This window comes from Vipera ursinii (genome assembly GCF_947247035.1).
Source record: "Vipera ursinii genome assembly, chromosome: 1".
NCBI classification, from domain to species: Eukaryota; Metazoa; Chordata; class Lepidosauria; order Squamata; family Viperidae; genus Vipera; species Vipera ursinii.
The window spans coordinates 270,968,315-270,994,422 of NC_139512.1; the positions used below are offsets into that span (position 1 = coordinate 270,968,315).

Below are 26,108 nucleotides of genomic sequence, written 5' to 3' on the forward strand. Positions count from 1 at the left end.
TCAAACCCCTATAATTTGCTTTAAAAGACTTTCTTCTTCTTGCCACTTTAGACACTTCCCATTAGCTCTCAGAACACTGACTAATACTCTTACCTATTTCAATATTCTTACTGATTTCAATGTTCTTACCTATTTCAAATCCTCATTCAGGAACTTCCTTTAATTTAGAAACATTTTCATCTTTCCCTCTGGATTCTACATCTCCAGCTTGACACCCTTCAGATTAAATGCACCACATCTTCAGTCAAGGATTGATTGTTGTTATAAGTTAAAATACAGTTTCAGAGCATTCATTGGAGAAGGCTACCCTGCTGCAACTTGGCTTGTAATCAAGCCTAAACACATGCCACTAGAGTAATTGCATATTTGTCCCCTACTTCTGCTCAGCTCCTCCGCTTCTGCTGTTTTCCCAGTGACAAATTAAAAACCATTTTCACATTAGTGATTTATAACATCTTCTACTATCATCCAACACTGTTGTGTCAATATAGCAGTAATGGAGATAGGCTCTAATACACTGCAGAGACTGTTGGAGTGAGGTTATAAGATGCAAAGAAGCCTTAGTGAAGAAAAGGAAGCTGAAAGATGGTTTAGGCTGAGTCCTAAATTGTTTCTTAGGAATTTTTTAAAAGATCAGGCCTATATATGCACCACAATGAACGTGAAAAAATAGATATAACTGTGAAGCGTGGTAGTGGTAAGAACCAATTTTTTTTTCCTCCTTAAAAACCAACCAAAATATTGCAATCCTTCCATCTTTCACCATGGGAAAGGGGAGGAAGACAAATGATTATTTTCAAGGCAGCTTAAAAAAATACCTGTCACCTCTAGAACTCAAAAAGGCAAAGACTGAAGGCCTGCAGCAAAAGTGATCCTTCAAGAAACATACTCCGCCCTCTCACCATCCCACCTCATTGCCGAGGTATTTGCTTTATCTTACTGCCACAGCTGGTTCTTTTGGTCAAGAAGAAATCTGTTTACCGAAAGTGAAGTGTGTGAACACTGCATTAATTTAAACTGTGGAGGGAAAAACCCACCCACTTCATCCCCCTCCATAATTGGTAGACCTACTCACTCAGGGCAATTGCATGATATTCAAGCTAGGGACATCCATTACTCTCAGCATACCTTTGGGCACAGAATTATTTATCTAACTTGTGTCTTCTGACAATCTTTCCGGTTTTCCTTGAAGTGCAAGAGTCAAATAGAAAGCTGCAAAATAAATAGCACAAAGTCATACCTTATTTGGTAGGGCATACAAATAGAAAGCCGTGTGCTGCTCAAGTCTGGCCATCGATGGCTACTTATACTTAGTTGGATTTCCAGGATATCTGAAAACAATTGAAATTTTGTATACATATCACCCTGTCCTTCTGTCATTAGAAACATGGGAACTGAAATTACTGGATTAAAGAGGTAAAATGTGATTGGTTCATATAGATATTTCCAGAGCTACTTGGAAGAGAAGTGACTCATTGCATGAATGAATTTTTAATCTGGTTTTGTTTATACCCCCCATCATCTGTAAAACATTTCTTGGCAGGGGTACTGGAGGCTAAAACATATAAGGAACAGCTGCTGGAATTGGGTATGTCTAGTTTAATGAAGAGAAGGACGAGGGGTGACATGATAGCAGTGTTCCAATATCTCAGGGGCTGCCACAAAAAAAAGGGAGTCAAGCTATTCTCCAAAGCACCTGAAGGCAGGACAAGAAGCAATGGATGGAAACTAATCAAGGAAAGAAGCAACTTAGAACTAAGGAGAAACTTCCTGACAGTTAGAACAATTAACCAGTGGAACAACCTGCCTCCAGAAGTTGTGAATGCTCCAACACTGGAAGTTTTTAAGAAAAGTCTGGACAGGCATTTGTCTGAAATGGTATAGGGTTTCCTGCCTGAGCAGGGTGTTGGGCTAGATGACCTTCAAGGTTCCTTCCAACTTTATTATTATTATTATTATTATTATTATTATTATTATTATTATTATTATTATTATTATTATTATTATTATTATTGTTGTTGTTGTTGTTGTTGTTGTTGTTGTTTGTTTTTGTTGTTGATATTATTATCTTCCTAAGTATGACATTTCCCCCTTCTCTTGTAACCTGGATGAATTCCATGTCCTTAAATATAATACAAGTAAATTTGCATTAACTTTACCTGTTTTACTTATAATTGTCTTCCTCATTGTTTTCAGATTGTTGCAACCATTGAGACCTTATTCTATTTCATTTTGTTTACGCCATACATATACAATTTTGCATCTTGCATTTCAGCTGCTTAATCCCTATTAGAGCTTAGATTACTTATCTAAGTCCTACTGTTACATCAATTGCCTCTAATCTAGCTGGGAAATTACATGGCCACAGTTCAATAATCACTTTGTATGTCAACTTGTTAGTGTTCATCTAATTAATTTCATCCAGTGTACATGTGTGTGCGTGTGTATGCGCACACACTATATTAGGGCTGTGCAATTTTCAGAGCTGGGAGATGTTCACTTTGATGAAGATTTAAAGAACTTGGAGAAGCTACATGGCTCACTCTTTCTAAAGAGAAGACCTTAAAGGCTTGGTTGCACTGCGTGGCTGGAAGGAAAGGGCACCATACAGAGTTCAGCTCAAAAGCTCATTTCTGACTAAGGAAAAGGCTGGAAGAGACGCTGGAAGTGCAATCCCTCTGCAAAGAGGAGCATTATTATCCCCACACTTCAATGAAGCCAAACATGCAGCTTCTGTGACTTTAGGTGCCTTGTCAAGAATATGCTGTAGCAGCAATGCCCCAGCTAGACAAGAGGAAGAAGGAAGAAGGAGAATGAAAGTATTGTGGGCTGGGGTGGTGTGGAGAAGAAGTTTCAGGGCTGGTGAGTTGTGAGGAATTGTATAGTATACAGATTGTATAGTATAGTATAGTATAGTATAGTATAGTATAGTATAGTATAGTATAGTATAGTATAGCATAGCATAGCATAGCATAGCATAGCATAGCATAGCATAGCATAGCATAGCATAGCATAGCATAGCATAGTATAGTATAGTATAGTATAGTATAGTATAATTGTATAGTATAAAAAGGTAAAGGTTCCCCCACACATGTGTGCTAGTCGTTTCCGACTCTAGGGGCCGGTGCTCATCTCCGTTTCATAGCCGAAGAGCCAGCGCTTGTCCGAGGACGTCTCCGTGGTCATGTGGCCGGCATGACTAGACGCCAAAGGCGCACGGGACGCTGTTACCTTCCCACCGTAGTGGTCCCTATTTTTCTACTTGCATTTTTTACGTGCTTTCGAACTGCTAGGTGGGCAGAAGCTGGGATGAGTAACAGGCGCTCACTCTGTTATGCGGCACTCGGGATTCAACCCGCCAAATTGCCGACCTTCTGATCGACAAGCTCAGCGTCCTAACCCACTGAGCCACTGCGTCCCTTCTAATTGTATAGTATAGTATAATTGTATAGTATAGTATAATTGTATAGTATAGTATAATTGTATAGTATAGTATAATTGTATAGTATAGTATAATTGTATAGTATAGTATAATTGTATAGTATAGTATAATTGTATAGTATAGTATAGTATAGTATAGTATAGTATAGTATAGTATAGTATAGTATAGTATAGTATAGTATAGTATAGTATAGTATAGTATAGTATAGTATACAGATGAATAGTAAAGGTATGATGAAGAGTCAGGCAGTTATGGGGAAAAGAGAACAGAAAATTTGGTTCCAAGCTCACCGTCCAGCCACCTCCTCCCTGCGATCCTGAGTGCTGAATTGCTGAAGGCTTTGGATTGGAGTCTTTTAGCTGTAGACTGATTCTTTTGAACACTTGTTCACTTTGTTAAATACATCCCTACACTTTCATGATATAGATAAGAATAGACAGGTTCAGACTAGATCCTCTGCATCTGAGATTAGCCCAGTTGAGTTTCAGATAGTATACAGACCTCAAGACTAAAGAAGGAAAGAGGAATGCGGACCTTATTCTATGATTAAATGACAATAGTTGTTGGACCATAAATATTAGGTCTGGTTCTGAATTGGACCACAATCCCTCCAGATTCATCCACAGAGTCCTCAAATCTCTCCCCCCCCAAACTAATTTTGGGATAAGAATTAAGGATCTGCTCCAGTGAAAACAAGGAAATTTTATTTACCTAATGGGACAAGAGAACATAGCTTTTTTTTAAAAAAAAAAAAGAGGGGGGGTGTCTTTTGAAGGGTTTCCTGGAAAACAGAGCAGATCATCTGAACTAACTGATTTATATTTCTGGGGCTGCCACAAAGAAAAGGAAGAGGGATCAGCTTGTTTTCCAAAGCACCAGAAGGCAAGGCAAGAAACAATGGATGGAAACTAATGAAGGAGAGAAGCAACCTGGAATTAAGGAGAAACTTCCTAACAGTAAGGACAATTAACAATTAATAATCACTAGAGGTTTTTAAGAAGACTGGACAACCACTTGTCTGAAATGGTATGGGGTCTCTGCTTGTGCAGGAGGTTGGACTAGAAGCTCTGATTGATTGATTGATTGATTGATTGATTGATTGATTGGTTGATTGATTGACAGTATAGACAAGGATCAGTCAGACTGATGCAGGAAGGGAGGCAGCATTAAAGTGAACCATATTCCCACGTAACAGAAATGCCAGCCACACACACTTGGGAGATATGCAAGCCCACAGCTCCCTCAGCAAATATTAAATACATAGCTGCCCGCATCCTGCACCATAAGCACTGATAGATAGCCATAGACCACAAAACATCTAAAGTTCTCTTTGCTCTCATGATGAGCCCGATATTGATAGGCTTCTAAGTTCTGACCTGAATGTCTGGAACCAACAACTGTAAGTTTAGTATGATGTAGTTTTCTTTCTTTCCTCAGGAAAGTCTTCTGAGAATACTTCTGTAGAATTTGTCTTCAGAGGGTCAGATATGGAAGGACTTCAAGGAATGTGCTTGGCATTATCTGAGGAATTCCAAGACAAGATGGAATTGCAGCGTATGCTGCAATGAAGACATCCAGTCTGTACTCCTGTACATTTCCCCCCAGCCACCTTTGGTATAGTTTTAAATTGAAGAGACCAGAGTTCTACCATAATTGTCTTTTGGATATATTTTTTTTTAAAAAAATCAGATGTAGAAAACACCCCAAACTTTGTTTTAGAAATAATTTTAACCAAATGAGTGAGTTCATGAATAAAAATCAGAAGTAGTTCCGATTATATAATGTGCTTTGTTTTTCTCGTTGTTTTTGTGCAACAACCATGCAAAGATTTCAATGCTATTTCCATTTTTAATGAACATCCCTTCTAAATTTTCAATGGATGGAATTTATTCTTCCCATATAAACGGTTGAGTTAGCCAGTATTCTGCCAGTCACTACGCCCGCTTGCCAGGAAGCAAAAACCATGCTCCAAAACATCATTATCCATTTCTTAGTTCCAGTCAAAACTGCTCTCCTGCAGTTTACAGCTCTGCGTGAATTCTTTAAGCTGTCTGAACTCATCTTATCTTTCTTCCAACTGCTCAAGTTCTTTTTAAAGGTCTATGCCTGCTCTTTCCCTACATTTTATTTTTTGTTTGAAAACTCATCTGTTCTACTTCCAAACTCTTCTGCCAGTCAGTTTTCTTAAAATTATGTTTTCATTATTTCTCCTTTTTTTTTCTCTTGGCAGGGAATGCAGTGGCGGTCCTTTTCCTAGCACCCAAATCACGTCAAGAAATGTAAGTTCCAAAGTAATGTCAAGAAATCTTAGGATCCAAAGAGCTTTCAGTGAAAAAATGGAGCAGTCTGGCAAAGTTGAAAATATACAAGTGATGACAGCCGTTCCTCCTGAAACCATGGCAACACCACTGACACATACCAGGCACAAAACTGCACACTGGTGACATATATACACATGAAAAGGAATGGAAGGAACTGAAATGAACTGGTGCTGGTACTTACCTTTAAAGCCCTACATGGCTTAGGCCCGGGATACTTGCAGGACCGTCTGCTACCGGGGACGACTTCCCATCGCCCAGTGCGCTCACACAGGGAGGGCCTCCTCAGGGTGCCGTCGGCCAGACAATATCGGCTGGTGACCCCCAGGGGGAGGGCCTTCTCTGTGGGAGCACCAGCCCTTTGGAACCAACTCCCCCTTGAGCTTCGGATGGCCCCGGACCTCCGGTCCTTTCGCCGCGACCTCAAGACGTTCCTTTTACATCAGGCTGACCTGGATTGACGATGGGTTTTTAAAATGTTTTAATTTTTAACTGTGTAGTTAATTTATTTTGGAGCTGTTTATTTAATTCTTTTTTTAATTTTTGTATTGTTGTTTTTTATTGTTGTAAGCCGCCCTGAGTCCTTCGGGAGATAGGGCGGCATATAAGTCCCAAAAATAAATAAATAAATAAATAATAAATACTGATCAGGATTGCGTGTTCCATTGATTAACTGTTCCATCAAATGAGCTGCAACCACCAACTTTTAATTCTAGGGAAGTTATTAAATGGCTCATTTTTTTTCACCCTCACTCCCCAGTGTGTCTCAAACCCAGGTAAAACCTGGCAGTTGAAACAAAATATTAAGGCATAATTGTGCACAATTGTTTTGTGTTATAGAATCTGGTTATAGGCTTCCACTAAGTGTAGTTAATGAAGCCCGTCATCTTTAACTTCTTGCCCATTAGAATTAGGTCCTGATTTTTTTCTCTTAGAGCAGTGATTATTTCCATATAAAGCTTTTTTTTGGGGAGGGGGCTTCCAAGCAAGTTACAAAACATGTTCCACTAAATTATATGCTAAATTAATGTAGTAATATTTTGTTGCACAAAATAGCTTTCTATGGGAATTGTGTATACATGTACAGATAGTCCTTGACTTATGACCACAACTGACCACAAAATTTCTGTTGCTAAGTGAGACATTTGTTAAGTGAGTTTTGCTCCACTTTATGATCTTTCTTGGCACAGTTGTTAAGTAAATCCCTTCGGTTATTCAATTAGTAACACAGTTGTTAAGTGAATCTGGCTTCCCCATTGACTTTGCTTGTCAGGTTGCAAAAGGTGGTCACATGACCCTGGGACTCTGCAACTGTCATAAATGTGAACCAGTTGCCAAGTATCGGAATTTTGATCATGTGATCAGGGGGATGCTACAACAGTCATTAAGTTACAAGTGCCGTTGTAACTTTGAACAGTCACTAAATGAATGGTTGTAAGCCAAGGAGTACCTGCACACATTTTATGAGGCAACCTGACATATTTTGTCACTTTGATGCCAGTTCCAAACTTGTCCTGGCTTGGAGTGAGAAAGAACGGGATTTCATCTCTCATATTAAGTTGGAACAGGAATTATTTGCAAAAACATCGTGCCTCTCTTGTTAGAATAATATTAAGCTGCGATGAGGCCATTAATATGATCTGCCCAAGCTTAAGGCTCTATTTTTCTCCAGAGATATAGTCTCAAAAGGTACTATCACATAGAAAGTAGCTCAGGCAGAACGTGTTTTATGCACACCTCTACTTCAAAAGTACAGTTAACAGGAAAAAAACAACCTCAGATTAATATGCTATACTTCTTTGCAAGATTCTTGTGGTCAGCAAGTAAAAGAACTTACCAAAACATTCCAGATGTTCATACAACATTAACACACAAGGCCCATGTTCATCTGGTAAATGTTTTATTTATAACCCATTTAGTCAGCATTCAACAATTGCCCAACTTCTGAACAATTGGTTTTAAATATTTGCATATTTATAGATTTCTGTAGCTACCCTTCTCTATCCCAATTGATTGTCTTTCAACTGGAGGGCTATTCTATCTGAATTCCATCATTTTTCAAGTATCGATCATGCTGCTGCTGCTGCTGATGTGATGACAATGATTATTCTGGCTTTTTGAATTGTTAGACTTTACATAGTTCTTGGTTTAAAATTTGGGCTGTTAATTGCTACTTTTAACAAACCTCTTTGAATGGATATACCAGCCTCCTCGGTATCTTTGCAGTTTCTCACTAGGAAATCATGCTAATAGGTCCTCATTTTATGAGAATTTTACTTCCAAAAATGTATTAGCATCTTTGGATTGACTTTGAAAAGATGATAAATAAATGTACTCATCCTTTTAGTTAAATAATATAATAGATTTTGTATGTTGATCATTAATGATTTATTCAACAGATTAACTTCTGTTCAATTGGATTTTAATGGATAACTACTGAATTCCAGGCTATTATGTATTTATGCACTGGGGCAAATTTAAATATTTTATAAATATTTTGAAACAATGACTTGTTAATTGGCTTGATAGAGTATATACTGTTCTCATTTGCATATCTCTTGCTAAGTTCACTTAATGCTTAATCTTCTCCAATCCCGTAATTCAGACCTAAAAAAAGTCCAAGCCACTTTTAATATGTCTCTAGAATACTGATGGAAATATTAATATATGTATGAGAATTCAGGTACAGTGTGTCACATTCTGATCCCACTGATATCATATTCAATCTTGTGTCCTCTTGAGGATTGTTTTCATTTTCATACAGTAGCTAATTAAATGGCAGCAATTGTGGAGAGTTGTCAAAACAGTTAAGCTGGCTCTATAGAAACTTAAGAGATCAGGGGTGTCGAACTGCCAGCCCGATGCATCATGCAGAAGCTGTGCTCACCCCAGCTCCAGCAAGGAGAAAAAAGTCATGATACATCATGATACGTCATGGGATGCAGTGGGACACTCCTGTTATACAGTACATGAAGTTTCTATGATGTAAATTTGCTACTGGTTAGCATGAATTGGCTTCCATTTGGCCTTATAATTTGTCCTGTGTCATACAAACATAATTAAAATTAAAATAGACCACATGGAACCTTCCTATTGTCAAAATTATTCTCCATGTATTATCATGCATTTTATCAGCAAATACTTTTAACCCTTTATTTATGTTATGCATTGTAAATTATTATAATTCAATTGCAGCATAAGATCTGCAAGTCATTCTTGCACAGATATTGACGTCCAACAGAAGAACTTGTTCACAGTAATATTGTGTGTTTCAAATATTTATTGGCACACGCTAGCTAAAATCCAAATTCAGAAATAAAGTCAAATATGCAGTTAAAAACATATTCAGTGCTATTTTTGTGTACAAGATGACTTTAACAAAAAAATAAAGAACAAGATACGGTACATAGTTTTAAACAGACCAAAGTATGGATAGTTAATAAATAAAAATATTTATATAGAAGAATTGTCCTTTCAGAAGCTATCACACATGTTTATTAAACCCTGTAATGCTTCTGGATTTTTCTCCCAGCGGCACTATTTATTTATTAAACTTTTATGCCATCTTCTCTGTAAGGTGATTATCGGCACCTAAGTATTCTTCCAGATGTGATGGTAGCAACTGGCAATTATTCCAGCTGAGATTTCACAAATTTATCTAGATTGTTGCACAATGCCCATAGGTATTGTCTGAGTTTAACTTTTCCATTTAAGTCATAATCATTTGTTTTAAACAATGCATAGCCTTTGGTCCTACACATACTTAATTTGTCACCTGGATTACAATAGTTTATTCCACTGACACCAACACCTATGCATGTGGATATGTGAGAAAAAATGTTTCTGATTTATTATTTGGTGACAGCTTCTATTGCCGAAGCACACAATCAGGAGGAGCTTGGTAGCACCTTTTCTGACAAAAAATTTTTATTAAAGGGCATAAGCTCTCATGAATTGCAGCTCACTTCATCAAATGCACAGAGAGGCTAAACTGATAGAGGATACGTGTAAGACAGATTACAAGTTCCTTATCAATTAACGACTGCAAAACATAATTCAACTTCCCAAACCTATACCTTTTAATAACATTTGTTAAGTGGAAAATGTAATACCAAAACCCTTCTGATTTTTGGATGATCATAGCTCTCCTCCCACGCTGTGAAGTATGACAAGGTTGTTTCTTTTCCTTTACACAACTGTTATACTACGACTCTTATCATGCCCAGATTCCAAGGTTAGCCAAGTTGAGGCTTATAACAAATCTAGATTTTAAAATCTACATTGGAGACATTGGATATCTCTATCATATCTGCTGTCTGGGCTAGGAGGTTTACCAAGTTTCATACGCCTCCCTAGCCATAACCAGAAACCTGCAGTTTTTTTCCTACTCTAGCCCCCAGGATCATGTTTGCATATGCATATGTGCAGCTCCGTAAAAATAAAATATATAATAATGCTTGGGAAAGGCAGTAACATGAACTTATTTCAGGCAGTCCATGTCGTTTCCTTGGCACAGTATGGAAATGATGGGCTACCACCTTCTTTTAGATACATTCCCCAGAGGTCTTTCATCAAAGTACTAAGAGGGCCTGACCCTACTTAGCTACCTAAATCAGGACCTGCCAAATGATTAGACATGAAGGAGTGGGCAAATTAAAATTAGTCGCCTTCTTAAATAGTAGTCTGTGTTATCAGTAATCAATGTGAATTCTCCTTCTCTAAAATGGCTACATAATCTTTATGTATCCTGACTGCTACCGACACATTCACTCACATTTTCATCTTACTATTTCCTCAGGCAGTGGTAGTAGCATTTCTGGAGATAAAGCCACGATTTCTGAGAAGTTTGAGCCTGACTACGCTGCTAGCATTCTTCTGCTGCTGCTAGGGCTTGAATGAGGAACGGAGCGGCCCAAATTTCTGGAAGAAATCCTCCTCGGCACGGACCAGAGCTTCTTCATCAATGTAGATGGCTGCTCTTCTGGAGGCTACAAAGTACTGCACTTTTCTCAAATTCCATCCCAGCACATATTTTAACCAGCCGCAAATGGCAGCAGTGGACCTACCAACACCTGCGTTGCAGTGAACGTAGACAGTGTGCCCATTCTCCAGCAGCCCATGCAGGAGATAGACAGCCTGAGGCAGCATCTGGACTCTTCCTAGGATTAGAAACAAAGATCACTGTCAAAGGCATGCTTTCCCTCAACTCTCTCTTAGATCACCCCAGTTGGTCTGATGTTGGTTGCAAAACTTCCTATTTCCTATTAGGCAATACATTTTTCTTTTTCTTTTTCTGAGTAGCAGGGCATTTCAAACAACACAGTGGGGCCTCCAACTTCAGACCATCTTTATTTTCTGTGAATCCCTCCTAAATCAAACAGAGAAGTATTGTGAGCAACAAGGCTATGCAACAGGTCTGATTCCATTCCAGAAAGCATGTTTTGAAGCACAATGGAGTACAAATGTAGCACTAGAATCTGGAAAACCTTTATAGACTTTTTTCATAAAAATATAGAAAAATGAACTTGTGATTTATGTTTATGATGATTAGACGAGATATATTATAGAAAGAAGAGAGTCACAATATAACTTGAGAGAGAGAGAAAATAGAATTATAACTGCTGTGAAGAATATCAGAAGCTTATATCGTTATATCCTCTTTTTTCCATTTTCTTTTCTTATTGCGTTTTTAGTTTTTAGGGTTTTTTCATTTTTTCTGTTCTAATTTCATTTGTATTAGCTCTAATTATTGCTCTCAAACTTTTTGATATGTGTGTGTCTCTGTGTGTCTGCTTAAAAAGAACCACAAATGTGGTACTTACCTACAACTCTTTAAAGCAGCCATGTCATTTCCTAGGTTCACATGCCTATCTTCTGCATCTGCTTTGCAATCCCAGGAAAAGATGTAGTGGCTTTCATGTGTTATAAACAAATGCTACAATTGTGTTCCTTTGCATCCTGGAGCATCTTTTTGGAGATAAATCTGAAGTATTGCATTGCCTTATTGAAAAATAAATAAGTGACAACCACTTCAAACTATCTGAAATAATATATCTGTCTCCCTCATGTGTATCAGCTGAGTATTTCATAAGCATAAATTTAAAAAAGTGAGGGACCTCAACATGCCAATAATAGTATCAATGGCTGGGAAACTCTGGAAGTTGAAGTCCACGTATCTTAAAGTCACCAGATTAGAAAACATTCATTTAAATAATGTTCTGTGCTCTTAAACATTTCCACTAACTTTTGAAAAGAGTTGTGTTTTTATTTAAGTGAAATGAGAAAATTGTAATTTTATTTTGTTTCAATCATTTCTGATACTCCATTGGCACAATTATTTGAATGTCTCTTCCTAATCACCCATGAGCTGCCCCATTACATCCTTATTATGATTTCAGGGATAAAAGTGTTTTTTTTTGTTTTGTTTGCTTTGTTTCTTGAATGAATAGTAACAACCAGATCCAGTCAAATAACCTAGTTTCATGATTATCCATCAGCTAGGGTGACTTTAAAAACATTGCATGTTGGAGCCAAACAGCTAAGAGTGGCCTCATTATTTTACTTCTGTTAGCAATTGTTATCCACTATTATCAATGATTCGCCACATAGAGGACTTTAGCAGCCTTCCAACTGTCCCTCTCACGCCTCGCCTTGCCTACAGAATAAAAAATATAGACAGAATTGTCCTATACACAGGTTAGAAACAGTCTATGCTAGCTTGAAAGAACTGCTGTTCACATGATTTGCAGAAAGAAAGCTAATCAAGCAACAAGCCATTCTAAAAGAAATTAGTCCAAGTGGAAGAACAGCAGTGTAAAAATACTCCAAATATCTACATAAACATCTGTGGGGTTTTTTGGTGCCCTTGACTCAGTGAAGACTGGACAAGTCCCTGTAGTTTTTTGGCAAGATTTCAGAAATGATTTGCCCTTTTCTTCTTCCTAGGGCTGAAAGAGAGTGATTGACCCAAGACCTCTCAGCTGATTTAGTGCTTAAAACAGAACTAGACTTTGAATAACAGAGTTGGAAGGGACCTTGTTTCCACCTGTTATTCCTAGTCCGGCCTTCAGGTGCTTTGGAAAATAGGTTGACCTCCTCCTGCCTGTGACACCCCTCAAATATTGGAACACTGTTATTGTGTCTCCCCTGGTCCTTCTCTTCACTAGACTAGCCATGCCCAGTTCCTGTAACCATCCTTCATTTGTTTTAGCCTCCAGTCCCCTAATCATCTTTTTGCTCTTCTCTGTACTTTTTCTAGAATCTCAACATCATTTTTATAGTGTGGAGACCAAAACTGGATGCAGTATTCTAGGTATGGTCATACTACTGTGTTTCCACGAAAGTAAGACCTACCCTGAAAATAAGCCCTAGCTTGATTTTTGGGGGTGGACCTAATATAAACCCTACCCCAAAAAATAAGTCCTAGTTTTGGGGTGAGGCGCACACCTAAACATCAAGTTAGGACGAGGGTGGAGCTTACCATTGCAGCCTTGCCTCCTATGGATTGACACTTGCCTCACTGGCCTTCTGCGGTTGAAGGAGCAGTTTCATTCTGCAGCTGAGAATGGAGCTCAGGCCTGCATTTCACTGTCAGAGGCCTTTCCGGAAGGTCTCTGCAGCCGAGAACCAAGCTATGGATCTGTAGCTTGATTCTTGGTTGCACAGGCCTTCCAGAAAGGCTTCTGACAGTGAAATGCAGGCCTGAGCTCCATTCTCAGCTGCAGAATGAAGCTGCTCCTTCAGCCACAGAAGTGGGCCAGCTGGGCAGGGCTGTTGGTGCTGCTGCGGCGAGATGCCACTGAAAATAAGACCTGGTGCCTCTTTTGGAGGCAAAAAAAAAAAGACCAGCTCTTATTTTCGGGGAAACACAGTATGACTTTATAGAGTGGTATTAGTACCTTACATGATCTTGATCTGTTAATGCAACTTATGATTGCATTGGCTTTTTTGGCTGCTGCCGCACACTGTTGGCTCATATTTAATTGATTGTTTACTTAGGCTCCAAGATCCCTCTCACAGTTACTGCTATTAAGCCTGGTTTCATACAATCTATATTTCTACTTTTGGGTTTTCTTGCCTAAGTATAAGACTATACTTTTCTCTACATCGAATTTCATTTTGTTAGATAGCGCACAGTGTTCAAGTCTATCAAGATCCATCTGGATCCATCTGGATCCATCTGGATCTTGAGCCTATCCTCTAGGGTGTTGGCTATTCCTGCCAGCTTAGTATTATCTGCAAATTTGATAAGTTCCCCTTCTATTCCCTCATCTAAGTTGTTTATGAAGAGTACTAGGCCTGTGACAGAACTTTATGGTACTCCACTGCTTACTTCCCTCCATGCAGATGTAGTACTATTAAGGACTACTCGTTGAGTATGGTTTGTCAGCCAGTTATAAATCCATCTGATGGAGATGCTATCTATCCCACTTTTTTCTAGCTTTCCAAGAAGTATGTTGTGGTCTACTTTGTCAAATGCCTTGGTGAAGTCTAAGTATACAAATGTCTACAGCATTTTGCTGGTCTACAAATTTAGTCACCTGATCGAAGAATGAAATAAGATTGGTCTGGCATAATCTGTTTTTAACAAACCCGTGCTGGCTTCTAGTTATAACTTTGTTTGTTTCTAGAAGTTCGCAAATCTGGTTTTTGATTATCTTTTCCAGTATCTTCCTAGGTATTGATGTTAGGCTGATTGCTCTGTAGTTTCCTGGGTCTGTTCCCCCCCCCCCTTTTTTTGAAGATGGGACTGGAACTCACAGCCTCCTGGTTTCAAGCCTTGTGCTTAGTACTACACCAAAGGTATCTATATAAAATTTGTAATAAAAAGGTTTGCAGTTTCTTTGGGAAACAATTTGATCCATGGATTAAAATATGAATGCATTTAAATTCCTTTTAGCCATCTTAAAGTTTTAAAAGAGAACTAGATCCTTTTTTACTGTTTGATTATTCTGCTTTCTAGCTGAAAATATGTTGTGAATAAAACAAAGCAAAAGTGAATGACTTCTAGGTGGAAGAGGCTAGAGTGATGAGCTGGGTGAAGGTATTCCTACATACGGTAACTTTTACCTTTTTAGAGAAGAGGCAAGATATAAATGTAATTAAATAAATGTATAAAGCACACCTATACACATAGATATTTTTGCATGCACATAGTCTTTTTATTTCTTGCAAAATGGGCAAATTCTAGTGAATAAAAATAAGATAAAAGTAAAAATAATACTAATGCTAAATAATTTCAACAATTCCTAAGTGTTTGTTTATTTTGTACCAAACTCCATCTGGTAAACTCACACGATTCGCTTTTCTCGCCATGCACATGTACACATAATTTGAATTAGACTGCGTTGTTTCTCTGTGTCATATAATATATGTGGGTATATACATAATTCTATATTTATTTATTTATGTCATATTTATATAGTGTATATCAAAGGTGGTGACCCTTTGAGAGCTGTATGCAGTGAAATTTCATTTTAATATATGCTGATTAGTGTACATTCAAAGTGACAATAAACTTATTATTCTATTCTTCCTCTATTTTAACAAAAGTGATATGACCAGTCCACCATTTTCAAAAGATAATTCTGCTTGCAAATATATGCTGATTTTATTTATATATATATATATATATATATATATATATATATATATATATATATATATATATATATATATATATATATATATATATATAAATGGTATATATATATATATATATATATAAATGGTATATATATATAAAATAAAAATTTTGCTAATGTGTTAACACATTAATTCATTATCAAGACTCTGCACAGAGAAAGCTTTCTTCCTGTTCAATTATAAATTAGACACTCTGGGTGCTTAGTGCAAATCCTGAAATGCTAAATTAACCATGATCACATTATCTTTCATATAATAAATGAAGGTGAGAAAAATGTGGAATTTGTTTTAAATAATGTATATGTGACTTATGATACATACGGTTGAAGTTCTTATTATTTTGTATTTTTTAAAAAAGTCTGATGTACCTATCAAATGCTTTTCAAAAACTGTGAATTCTATTTTCCCTATTTCAAATGATATAGTAAGTGCACTTTCTTACTCCATATCAAATTCTGTGGCATAATTAATGCTCACATCATTATTACAACAGTTGGATCTACAAAAGCTGTTAAATTGTCATAGGCTTTATAGTCTTTTGTATTGTATAACACTATTGTCATATTATTTAATGGTATGTGGGGCTGAGCTTGGGAGACAGGGAGAATTGCTGCAGCCAAGGCAATACTTGGGTAAGAGGCAGCTTAGCCTCCAGCAAGAATGTAAGCGTGGCATATGCCTCAGAAGGGATCCTCCCTAGATTCTTGGGCTTTAAAGGTGATGGAGGAAAGGTGTACTTTCAGACTTGCAAGACAGATGTTGGCCTTGCAAGACAGTCCAGACAGGAAGCACACCCAGAAGAACTAGCTTTACTTTATGGTAAGGTTACATGAACAGAATCTTGCAAGTCTGAAAGTACATTTCTCTCCCACTGCCTTTATATGGAACCAAGAAGAGTCCCTTCCGAGTCCCATGCCCACATTTCCTTCTGCAGGCTAAGCTGCCATTTAATCAACCGTTGTTGCCCTGGCTGCAAATCTTCCTCATGTCCAAGATCATTCCCACATACCATTACATTTGCCTGGAAGGTTGACACACAATTGCAAGAGAGGGACTAACGTGTCACAAAAAACAGCTAGCTGGAGCTTGTTTTGCCCTTCCTGCCACAAAGTCTCAACCCAATTGTTAGTTATCCTGGCACTGCAGAAACAAGAGGAAAGGACGTTCTGGTCCTCCCTATCAGCCAAATAAATAAGAATCATGAACTAGTAGAGCAAGAAAATCGCCAAGGGAAGACTCGCCAGTATTAGATAGAAATACTTGCTAACAGCATTAGCAGTTTATTTTGACCTTGCAAAAACTCTTACCCCCCCACCCCTTCTCTTGTGTACCTTGTCCTTTTCAATTTATAAGCTTGATGACAGGATTTATTTACCTATCTCTCTGTCTGTGTGAGAGACAGGGAAAGAGAACTGCTTTGGGACACAAGAACTAAGAAAAACAGAAAAAAGTGTACTAAATAAGGACTTTATACAGTAACAGGTTGTTCTATCAGAATAACTATGGTGTGGCGAGCTAATGAAAGAAGTACAGATTTCAGATCGATGACAAGTGTAATATTTTGGAAAGGCTGAATTTAGGAGTAGTTTCAGTAATTAATCTATTCTACCTATTATCCATAATGCTAACTGGATGGTATCTGTGATGTTACCAAGGCAATGTCCTACCTCTCCAGTATGTTGTAAAAAAATCTGTAAGCAGAGTGTGTCCCTTGGCAAATGTCTGAGGTCTAAAAATAAGAATGTGGGGAGGACTGGAGCATATTCAATGCTTATATTCCTTCTGATTTTGCAAGAAGTGAGGTCTCATATTCACATCCTATCTTACTGAAAAACTACTACAAGCAGTTGTTTTTTTTTCAAAAATAGAACTGCGCTCAAATTTTATCTACTGAAAACCTTTTACAAAATTTAATTTAATTTAATTTAATAACATTTATATACCGCCCTTCTCCCTGAGGACTCAGGGCGGTTCACAGGGCAGAATAAAATACCAAATACAAACATTAAAAAGAGATTAAACAGTTGCCCTAGTTAAAACAATAGGAGTACAATTCTAAAAACCCCAAGATAAAATTAAGAGACCAAAGATAAAACAACCCCACCGATCCCCATCAGGCTAGGCCAGCTTGTACAAACAAAAATGTCTTGAGATCGCGACGAAAGGAGCGAAGATCGGGCGCCATCCGGAGCTCTACCGGTAGCTGATTCCACAGCTCCGGAGCGCCCACAGAGAAGGATCTCCCCCTGGGGGCCACCAATCAACATTCTCTGATCGGTGGCACCCTGAGGAGGCCCTCTCTGTGGGAACGCACAGGGCGCAGGGAGCTTGATGCCGGCAGCAGATGTTCCCTAAGGTACTCCGGCCCCATGCCATGGAGGGCTTTAAACACCGTTACCAGTACCTTGAATCTCACCCGGAAGACAACTGGCAACCAATGCAGCTCACGGAGCAGAGGTGTAACGTGGGAGTATCGGGAGACTCCCAACACAACTCTCGCGGCTGCATTCTGTACCAGTTGGAGCTTCCGGGTGGTCCTCAAGGGCAGCCCCATGTAGAGAGCGTTGCAGTAGTCCAGACGAGAGGACACGAGCGCATGAGTGACCGTGCACAAATCATCCCGGCTAAGATAGGGCCGCAACTGGCGCACCAGGCGAACCTGGGCGAAGGCCCCCCTAGTCACAGCTCCTATATGGTCTTCCAAGGTGAGCCGTGAATCTAGGAGGACTCCCAAGTTGCGAGCCCTATCTACGGGGGGTAATAGTTCACCCCCCATAGCCAGAGGTGGAATGTCCGAATAGACCCGGGATGAAGGTATGCAAAGCCACTCAGTCTTGTCGGGGTTGAGTTGAAGTCTGTTCCTCCCCATCCAGACCCGAACCGCCTCCAGGCAACGGGACATCACGTTGAGGGCATCACTGGGGTGGTTTGGGGTCGAAAAGAAAAGTTGGGTATCATCAGCGTACTGATGATACCCAACTCCAAAGCCACGAATGATCTCACCCAGCGGTTTCATATAGATGTTGAACAAGAGAGGCGAGAGGACCGACCCCTGAGGAACTCCACAAATGAGAGACCTCGCGGTCGACCTCTGCCCCCCTGCCAACACCGACTGCAAACGTCCCAAGAGATAGGAGGAGAACCACTGTAAAACTGTGCCTCCCACTCCCAGTCTCCTGAGATGCCGCAGCAAGATACCATGGTCGATGGTATCGAAAGCCGCTGAGAGGTCTAATAGGACTAGGACAGAGGAATGCCCCCTGTCCCGAGCCCTCCAGAGATCATTCACCAGCGCGACCAATGCCGTCTCCGTGCTGTGCCCGGGCCTGAAACCCGATTGGTACGGGTCTAGATAATCCGCTTCATCCAGGACCAGAGGGAGCTGATGCGCCACCACACTCTCAACAACCTTCGCAAGAAAGCGAAGGTTGGAGACAGGACGAAAGTTGTTCAATACAGCTGGGTCCAGGGCAGGCTTCTTGAGGAGAGGCCTCACCACCGCCTCCTTCAAGACGGCGGGGAAGATACCCTCACTCAGAGAAGCCGATATAACTGCCTGGAACCAGCTGCGTGTCCTCTCCCGGGCTGCATAGATCAGCCAGGAAGGGCACGGGTCCAATAAACATGTGGTGGTGCTCAGCCTCCCCATGATCCTGTCCACTTCCTCCGGAGTCACAGAATCAAACTCCTCCCAGGTGATATCGACAAGACCGCCCGTGTCCTGATTGTCAGACTCTGCCCAGTCAGAGTCCAGACCGGTCCGAATCCGAGCGATTTTGTCCGACAGATGTTGGTTAAACTCCTCGGCACGACCCTGCAAGGGATCCTCCCTCACCTCCTGATTTAGGAGGGAGCGAGTCACCCTAAACAGGGCGGCTGGGCGATTATCTGCGGACGCGATAAGGGTGGCGAAGTGGTTAGACCTCGCCTCCCTTATCGCAGCGAGATAAGACCTAATATAGGCTCTTAGTCGCAATCGGTCGGATTCGGATCGGCTGGACCTCCAACCACTCTCTAGGCCCCGTTTCCGACGCTTCATCTCCCGGAGCTCCGCAGAGAACCATGGAGCTCGACGGGATCTGCACCGGGTCAGGGGCCGCAGGGGTACCACTCGGTCAAGAGCCTCAGTGGCCGTCCTTTCCCAGGCTTCCACTAAGGCATCGGCCGAGCTGTGAGCAAGGGAGGCAGGTGGGGACCCCAGCGCCGCCTGGAACCTCTGGGGATCCATTAAGCGTCTGGGGCGGTACCATTTAAGTGGTTCCAAACACCCACGGCGGGGGGTGGCAAAACGGAAGACCAGCCGCAGGAGATGATGATCGGTCCATGACAGGGGCATAATAATTGGAGAGCCCCCACCAAGATCATCTAACCACCGTCCAGACAAGAAAACTAGGTCAAGGGTGTGGCCTCCTTCATGAGTCGGTCCCAAAATTACTTGCGTCAGGTCCATGGCCGTCATGGAAGCCATGAACTCCCGAGCCAACTCAGATGATCCTCCCAGCGATGGTAGGTTGAAGTCCCCCAAAACTATAAGTTTCGGGAACTCAACCACCAGCCCAGAGAGGACATCGAGCAGCTCAGGCAGGGCTGCTGCTGCGTGACTAGGCGAAAGGTACACCAGCAGCAAGCCCAACTGCGCATCAGGGCCGCATCTCAAAAAGAGAGACTCACACCCGACTATCTGGGGAACGGTGGCCTCCCGTGGACACAAGGTCTCCCTCATAACAACAGCCACTCCCCCACCCCTACCCTGAGCCCGAGGCCGGTGCAGCACCCGGAAACCTGGTGGGCAAAGATCAACCAGAGGAATGACGCCCTCTGGGCCCAACCAAGTTTCCGTGATGCAAGCCAGGTCCGCCTGCTCACCCTCGACCAAGTCACGGACGAGAGGAGCCTTGTTAGCGACCGACCTGGCATTCAAGTACACCAGCCGGAGCTCAGGAGGCTGCACATCCTCACTCCCGGGACCTCGGGGCGGAGCCAGAGGGTCGGAGTGCCTCACCGCTTGTAAGCAGCGGAGAGGCCTTCCCTGAGACCGATACGGCCCTCTGTTCCTACACCTGCTGCCATTCCCTATCGTCGTGGGGATGGATAGTCCCACGACTGGCCCTGGAGCCCCAGAAGCAGCCGACCCCCGCTCCTCCCCCCCGCGATCAGCTTCAGCACTAGCCTGAACAGAGGTAGTTGGACTGCCCCCCTCATCCAAACAACCAAGAAAAGAACCCTCCCTCCTCCCTAACCCCCAAAAATTTTTTGACAAAAAGCAAACCAAGGACCTCTTATTAGGTTTACGTCGGAGGCCCATAACCGTGCCCAGCCATCTCTCAGGATCCCAATAAATGGGACCTTCCTCAAGATTGTACTCGGCTGGAAAGGCGGGCCGCCTCCAGGAAGGGGGAGCACCCCTGAGGGTGAGCAAGTCCGTAGAGGAGTACCTAAGACAAGGCATAAGAGCAGTCCAGATATAGGCAGTCCATGGTCAATTAATTTAAGGAGGAACCAAACAGAGAGCAAATAGGTGTCCCGAGCCTCCACCCAGCCACTGCCACTCAGCTGGGTGCCACCCCAGGACAGGCCAACCACCGTCCTCTCACGACAGTTGGAGAGCCTATACCTGGGGGAATGGTCCGAAACATCCATCCTGGGTACAGCATGTCCCCTAGAGCTCTCACCTCTAGGGGCAGCAGATGTAAGTTCAAGCCACCCTCTCACTGTGGCCAGTACCCAGGGAACTCTGAATCCTTTGGGGACGATATGTGAATGGCAATAAAGAACAGTCCGAAGGCAGGGATGAGATAGTATATTACATCATCAAAGTCTGCACTACTAAATGGCCAAATCCTCCGCTGCTCTGCCCTTCAAGAAGATTGATCATGGCCAGTTCTGCAGTCATTGGGGTCTTCCAAATTATCTAATTCTTTTAGGTCCACAAATCCAATGGCACCAACCAAAGTCACAACTGGTGCCACGGAAAGCATAGGTCTTTCAAGGGACCACTGGGCTCCACTGGGATCCACCGGAATTAACCGGCTAGCCCAGGAACCTTCGAGGCCACCAACAGCAGTGAAAGTACCAGGCCATCTAGAAAGAGTAAAGCAAGCAGAGGAAGCGACAAGTTGAGTGCAGCGTCGCCGCTGAGCCGCCAGGGCCGCTGCCACCACCGGAGCGCTGCTGCAGACGCTGCCGCCATTGCTGCCGCCGCCAGGACGCTGATTGAACCGAGAATAATCCAGCCCTTCCCGCCGCCGATCGAGAACGGGCCAAAAAGGCTCAGGCGGGAACGGGCAAACGGTCAGGCAGACAACCCAGCAAGCAGTCGATGGAAAGGAAGGCCTAGAGCGGCCCTGGAGCAATGCCGCCGCCGCCGTCCCCGTCGCCATCGGAACGAGCCAAGAACGCCGCCGCCGCCACAGCCGAGGGAGACCAAGCCGACCACAGAAGCGGCCCGAAATGGCCCGAAGCGCCTCCGCCGAGACCGCCAGCAGCGAGGGACCATCCGAGGACGCCGGCTCCGCCACCGCCGAGGACGCCGCTGCCGAAACCGCCGGCCGCCGAAACTGCCAGGTACCGCAAAAACGGCCCGGAAAACGCCCGAGGCAGCGGGTAGGCGCCGCAAACATCCAGTCCGAGAAAGCAGCAGAGCCAGCAGCAAAACAGCAGTCCAGCAACCTTCATCCTTCAGCTGCCAAATCAATTGCCCTCACTATCCCCCCAACCCAGAGGGTGTAAACACCCCTGGGGGGCTCCTAGGACGCCTATTTTCTGAGACTTGCAGAGCTCACCCTAACAGATCCGCCTGCACGTCCGCCATCTTATATGGCTACTGCTAAGCTTGTAAGCCGCCCTGATCTTACAAGAAGCAGGCTGAGGTAAATACTCTGTAAGGATTGATTATGGTGAGGTGCAAAACGGAGTAAAGTTGACCTTTCCTCAGTGAATAACATGAATTCATTAACCCACAAGGAAGAATGAAACAAGCAGACAGAGGGGTCACAATGTCAATGATTCCCACTCCACAAGAAACATCGAGTAGGACCAACAGCTTTTCAGTTCTTTAAATAAAGATGTATTCTACTTTCTTCCCAGGATATTACTTCTTTAAGGAAAATTCAACAGCAACAATGACCTTGGGAGCATATGCTGGTGGAAGTGCATTCTCCTGATAGGATAAGGTGGGAATTAGACTTCTGTGTCACTGCATGACAAGAAATGTACACGCCTGTCTTTGGAGATGGTTACATAATTGTTGACTCACTGGAGAAGAGCCTAATGCTGGGAAAGGTTGAGGGCAAAAGAAGAAGGGGACGACAGAGAATGAGGTGGCTGGATGAAGTCACTGAAGCAGTACGTGTGAGCTTAAATGGACTCCAGAATATGGTAGAGGACAGGAAGGCCTGCAGGAACATTGTCCATGGGGTCGCGATGGGTCGGACATGACTTTGCAGCTAACAACAAAAACAACATAGTTGTTGCAGTTATACTTCTGTGAATGTTAATGTTTTAAGCTAAGGAGTGCTAAAACAAGCACAGAAAACTTACCAACAGTCAGATCAACCAATCAACATGCAGGACGTGCATCTCCACACAATGCATAGTTGAAATTTGGGAGGTGTGCATACCAGCCCGTCTGCAACCATCTGTAACCTATGCTACCCATCAACCACTTTGCAGTGTAAGTATGCCTCAATACCTACGTCCACATCAGTCTAACTCAAGCTTAACACTTGTTGGAGTAACATCAAGAGGCGAGGGGTGGAACAAAGAATAGTCCACACCAAAGGAGGTGGAAGGTGGGGCTGTATACCTATAATGAAAGTTAGGGTAAAAACTCCAATTTTTTTTAAAAAAGATAGCAAGATACTTTTATCTTGTTGCATTGTATTTGTATAAACGTCTCAACAAGTTGGATGTCAGATGCTGAGATTCCTCCTAGGCTAAAAAACTTTCCTGTAGCTAATGAGGAAAAATGATAATGAAGTGATAAAATGCACACAGCACAAAGCCACATGGAAATCTGGTCACTAATATTATTGGTGTTGAAAAAGAAGTGATTTTTCCAAAGCAAAAAACAATGAGAATATGGAATTGTAAATGCCTAAATCAAGGAATTCTAGAAATATTGAAGCAGGTATGTTAACATATTACATGCAGTATTTTTGGAATAAATGAAGTTTAAATGGACCAGAATGGGTTATTTTAAATCAGAAGTTTATGTGATATTCAGAGCAAGAGCATATGTAAAACAGTTGGAGTGGCAATAATTCTCCAAAAGTACAATGCTAAGTATATAGTTGCCTATAAACTAATAAAGAGAACTATATCTATTAGAATTAGTGACTATTCAATGAGTATCAGCTTTAAATAAGTTTCATGCACCTAATATGGCTATAATGGCAGAGGACACAAATTATATGGAAAAATGTAGGAAGTGATAAACAAAATGACAGAAAGAATGTAATCCAGTAATAGGGTGACTGGATGGACAAAGTTGGAGAAAAAGAGATACTTGGAATTAGGAGGATTTGAATTGGAAAATGCATCAGAATAGTAAAAAGGTTAATAGAATTTTACAGAGAGAATTCTTTGTTCATTTTGTCCAAACCTGCTTTAGCCAACATAAATACAAGCTTTATGAATTGACATCACCAGATGGACAACGTCACAGTCAAGTTACTTAATGGAAACTGAAGATGGATAAATGCAATCCAAATAGCCACAACACTTCTAAGTGCAGAATGAATTTTGGTGTCCAAAATAAAGGTTAAGTTTTACAAAGAAATAAAGGATATACATATACTAGCAGCTGGGGGACACTCAGTCTGAATGCAATATTTATTTTGATGTACTGGATTTATATCTGCCTTTCGTGCAGGATTGAAAGCAATGGATATGGCTATGGAAAGAAGCAAGAGGCATCACATGAAAAACAAAGCAGACAAAAATATTCCCCAAAATTAAAAAAAAGAAATTCAAATGACTTTCAGAATGACCTTTCGTATGACCAAGGAAAGACAGAAGGCAAAGAATCAGAATCAGAATAGAGCTGATAGGGACCTTGGAGGTCTTCTAGTCTAGCCCCCTGCTTAAGCTGGAGATCCTGGCCTATACCATTTCAGACAAGTGACTGTTCAGTCTTTTCTTAAAAACCTCCAGTGATGAAGCACCCACAACGTCTGAAGGCAAGCTGTTCCACTAGGTCAATTGTCCTAGCTGTTAGGAAATTTCTGCTTAATTCCAGGTTGCTTCTCTCCTTGATTAGTTTCCAACCATTGTTTCTTGTCCTGCCCTCTGGTGCTTTGGGAAATTAGTTGACACACACCCTCTCCTCTTTCTGGCAGCCTCTCAAATACTGGAATACTGCTATCATGTCCCCCCTATTTCTTCTTTTCTCTAGACTAGCCAAATGCAAATCCTGCAACCGTTCTTCATATGTTTTAGTCTCCAGGCCTTTGATCATCTTCTTATTGTTCTTACATTATTATTACTATTGTTGTTGTTATTTTCTTATTAAATCATTTTAAATTCTTATTGATCAAAAGGCTTTGATAAATAAGAAGAATTTGACTGAATGCAGATTTTCAACATCAAACAAGAAGTAACTTGGAAAAAAAATCAAACACAGAAAAATTAACAAGAAAAATGAAAGATATTTTAAAGATTAGTGAAATTTTTAAAGCTTGCCAACAGCTATAGGTCAATACTTATAGAAAACATGATGTAGCCTGGTGCTTGGAAAAGACTGGTGTGCACACCTATATAGAACAAGAAAGATGCAAGAGAAAGTGCGTATTATTCATCCACTGAACTAATTCTTCAAGAATGAAAGTTTTACTAAAAATCTTAGAAAGAAAAATAGTCATATATGGAAACAGAAAAGATAAATGAATAGGCAAATTTCAGAAAAGACAGAGACACATAAGATCACATTGCTAATATAAGATGCAGACTTTATCACAGTGAGCTAAATGAATGAGTTTTTTTCTTTACGCAGTAAAGCAAGTTTTTGACTATGCTGATCATGCAAGAATTATGGATCTGAAAACAGTTACCTAGACTAACATGAGTTCAAGAAGAATTACCAATCAATTGGTCTTTGAAGAAGTAAAGTGACTGCTCCCTTGAACCTGATTATTAGGAAGCAGAAGCCCATATATTTTTGACATGTGATGCAAGCAGATGATGGACTAAAAAAATGATTACGCCTGGCAAAGTTGAAGGAGGTAAAAAAAATAATGTATTATGTGCAGGGGCAGGATCAGAATACCTCTGCAGGTTTTATAGAAAACATCTCTGCTTTGTGCATTTTTTTGTCTCACCTTTCCCCTAGGCTAGCCATTCCCATGTTTATTTATGTATTATTTATTTATTTTATATTTCATATTTCTAAACCACCATCTCCTCCAAAGAGGCCCAATCTAGATATTGTAATCAGTTATGTGACATAAACAAAAGGTTACACGCATGGTGAAAAAGCAGGAAATGTATAGCACGTAATGCTTTCCATGTTTACTCTTTATCAACTTAAAACCACAGTTCCAAGCAATAGGAACAATTCAAAGCCAAAATAAAAAGTTGATCAAGGAAAAGGTTCAGTCTCCCACCCATGTTGTTTTGCTTAGTACAACTTCTAAAGTCTGCTTTTCAAATGTCTTTAAATACACACAAAACAATATTAATTCTAACTTTGCACAACATCTAGTCTG

General features: G+C 41.2%; 1 protein-coding gene across 2 annotated transcripts in view; it reads right to left on the reverse strand.

The window, feature by feature from the left end:
• Positions 1-9,038: 9,038 nt before the first annotated feature.
• Positions 9,039-26,108, reverse strand: part of EPM2A (EPM2A glucan phosphatase, laforin) — a 55,557-nt gene continuing 38,487 nt past the window's right edge. For both annotated transcript variants that reach the window (XM_083367478.1, XM_083367479.1), the window contains exon 4: positions 9,039-10,919. In XM_083367478.1, the coding sequence (XP_083223604.1) occupies positions 10,645-10,919 (275 nt within the window). In that variant the 3' untranslated portion in view covers positions 9,039-10,644. The remainder of the gene's footprint in view (positions 10,920-26,108) is intronic.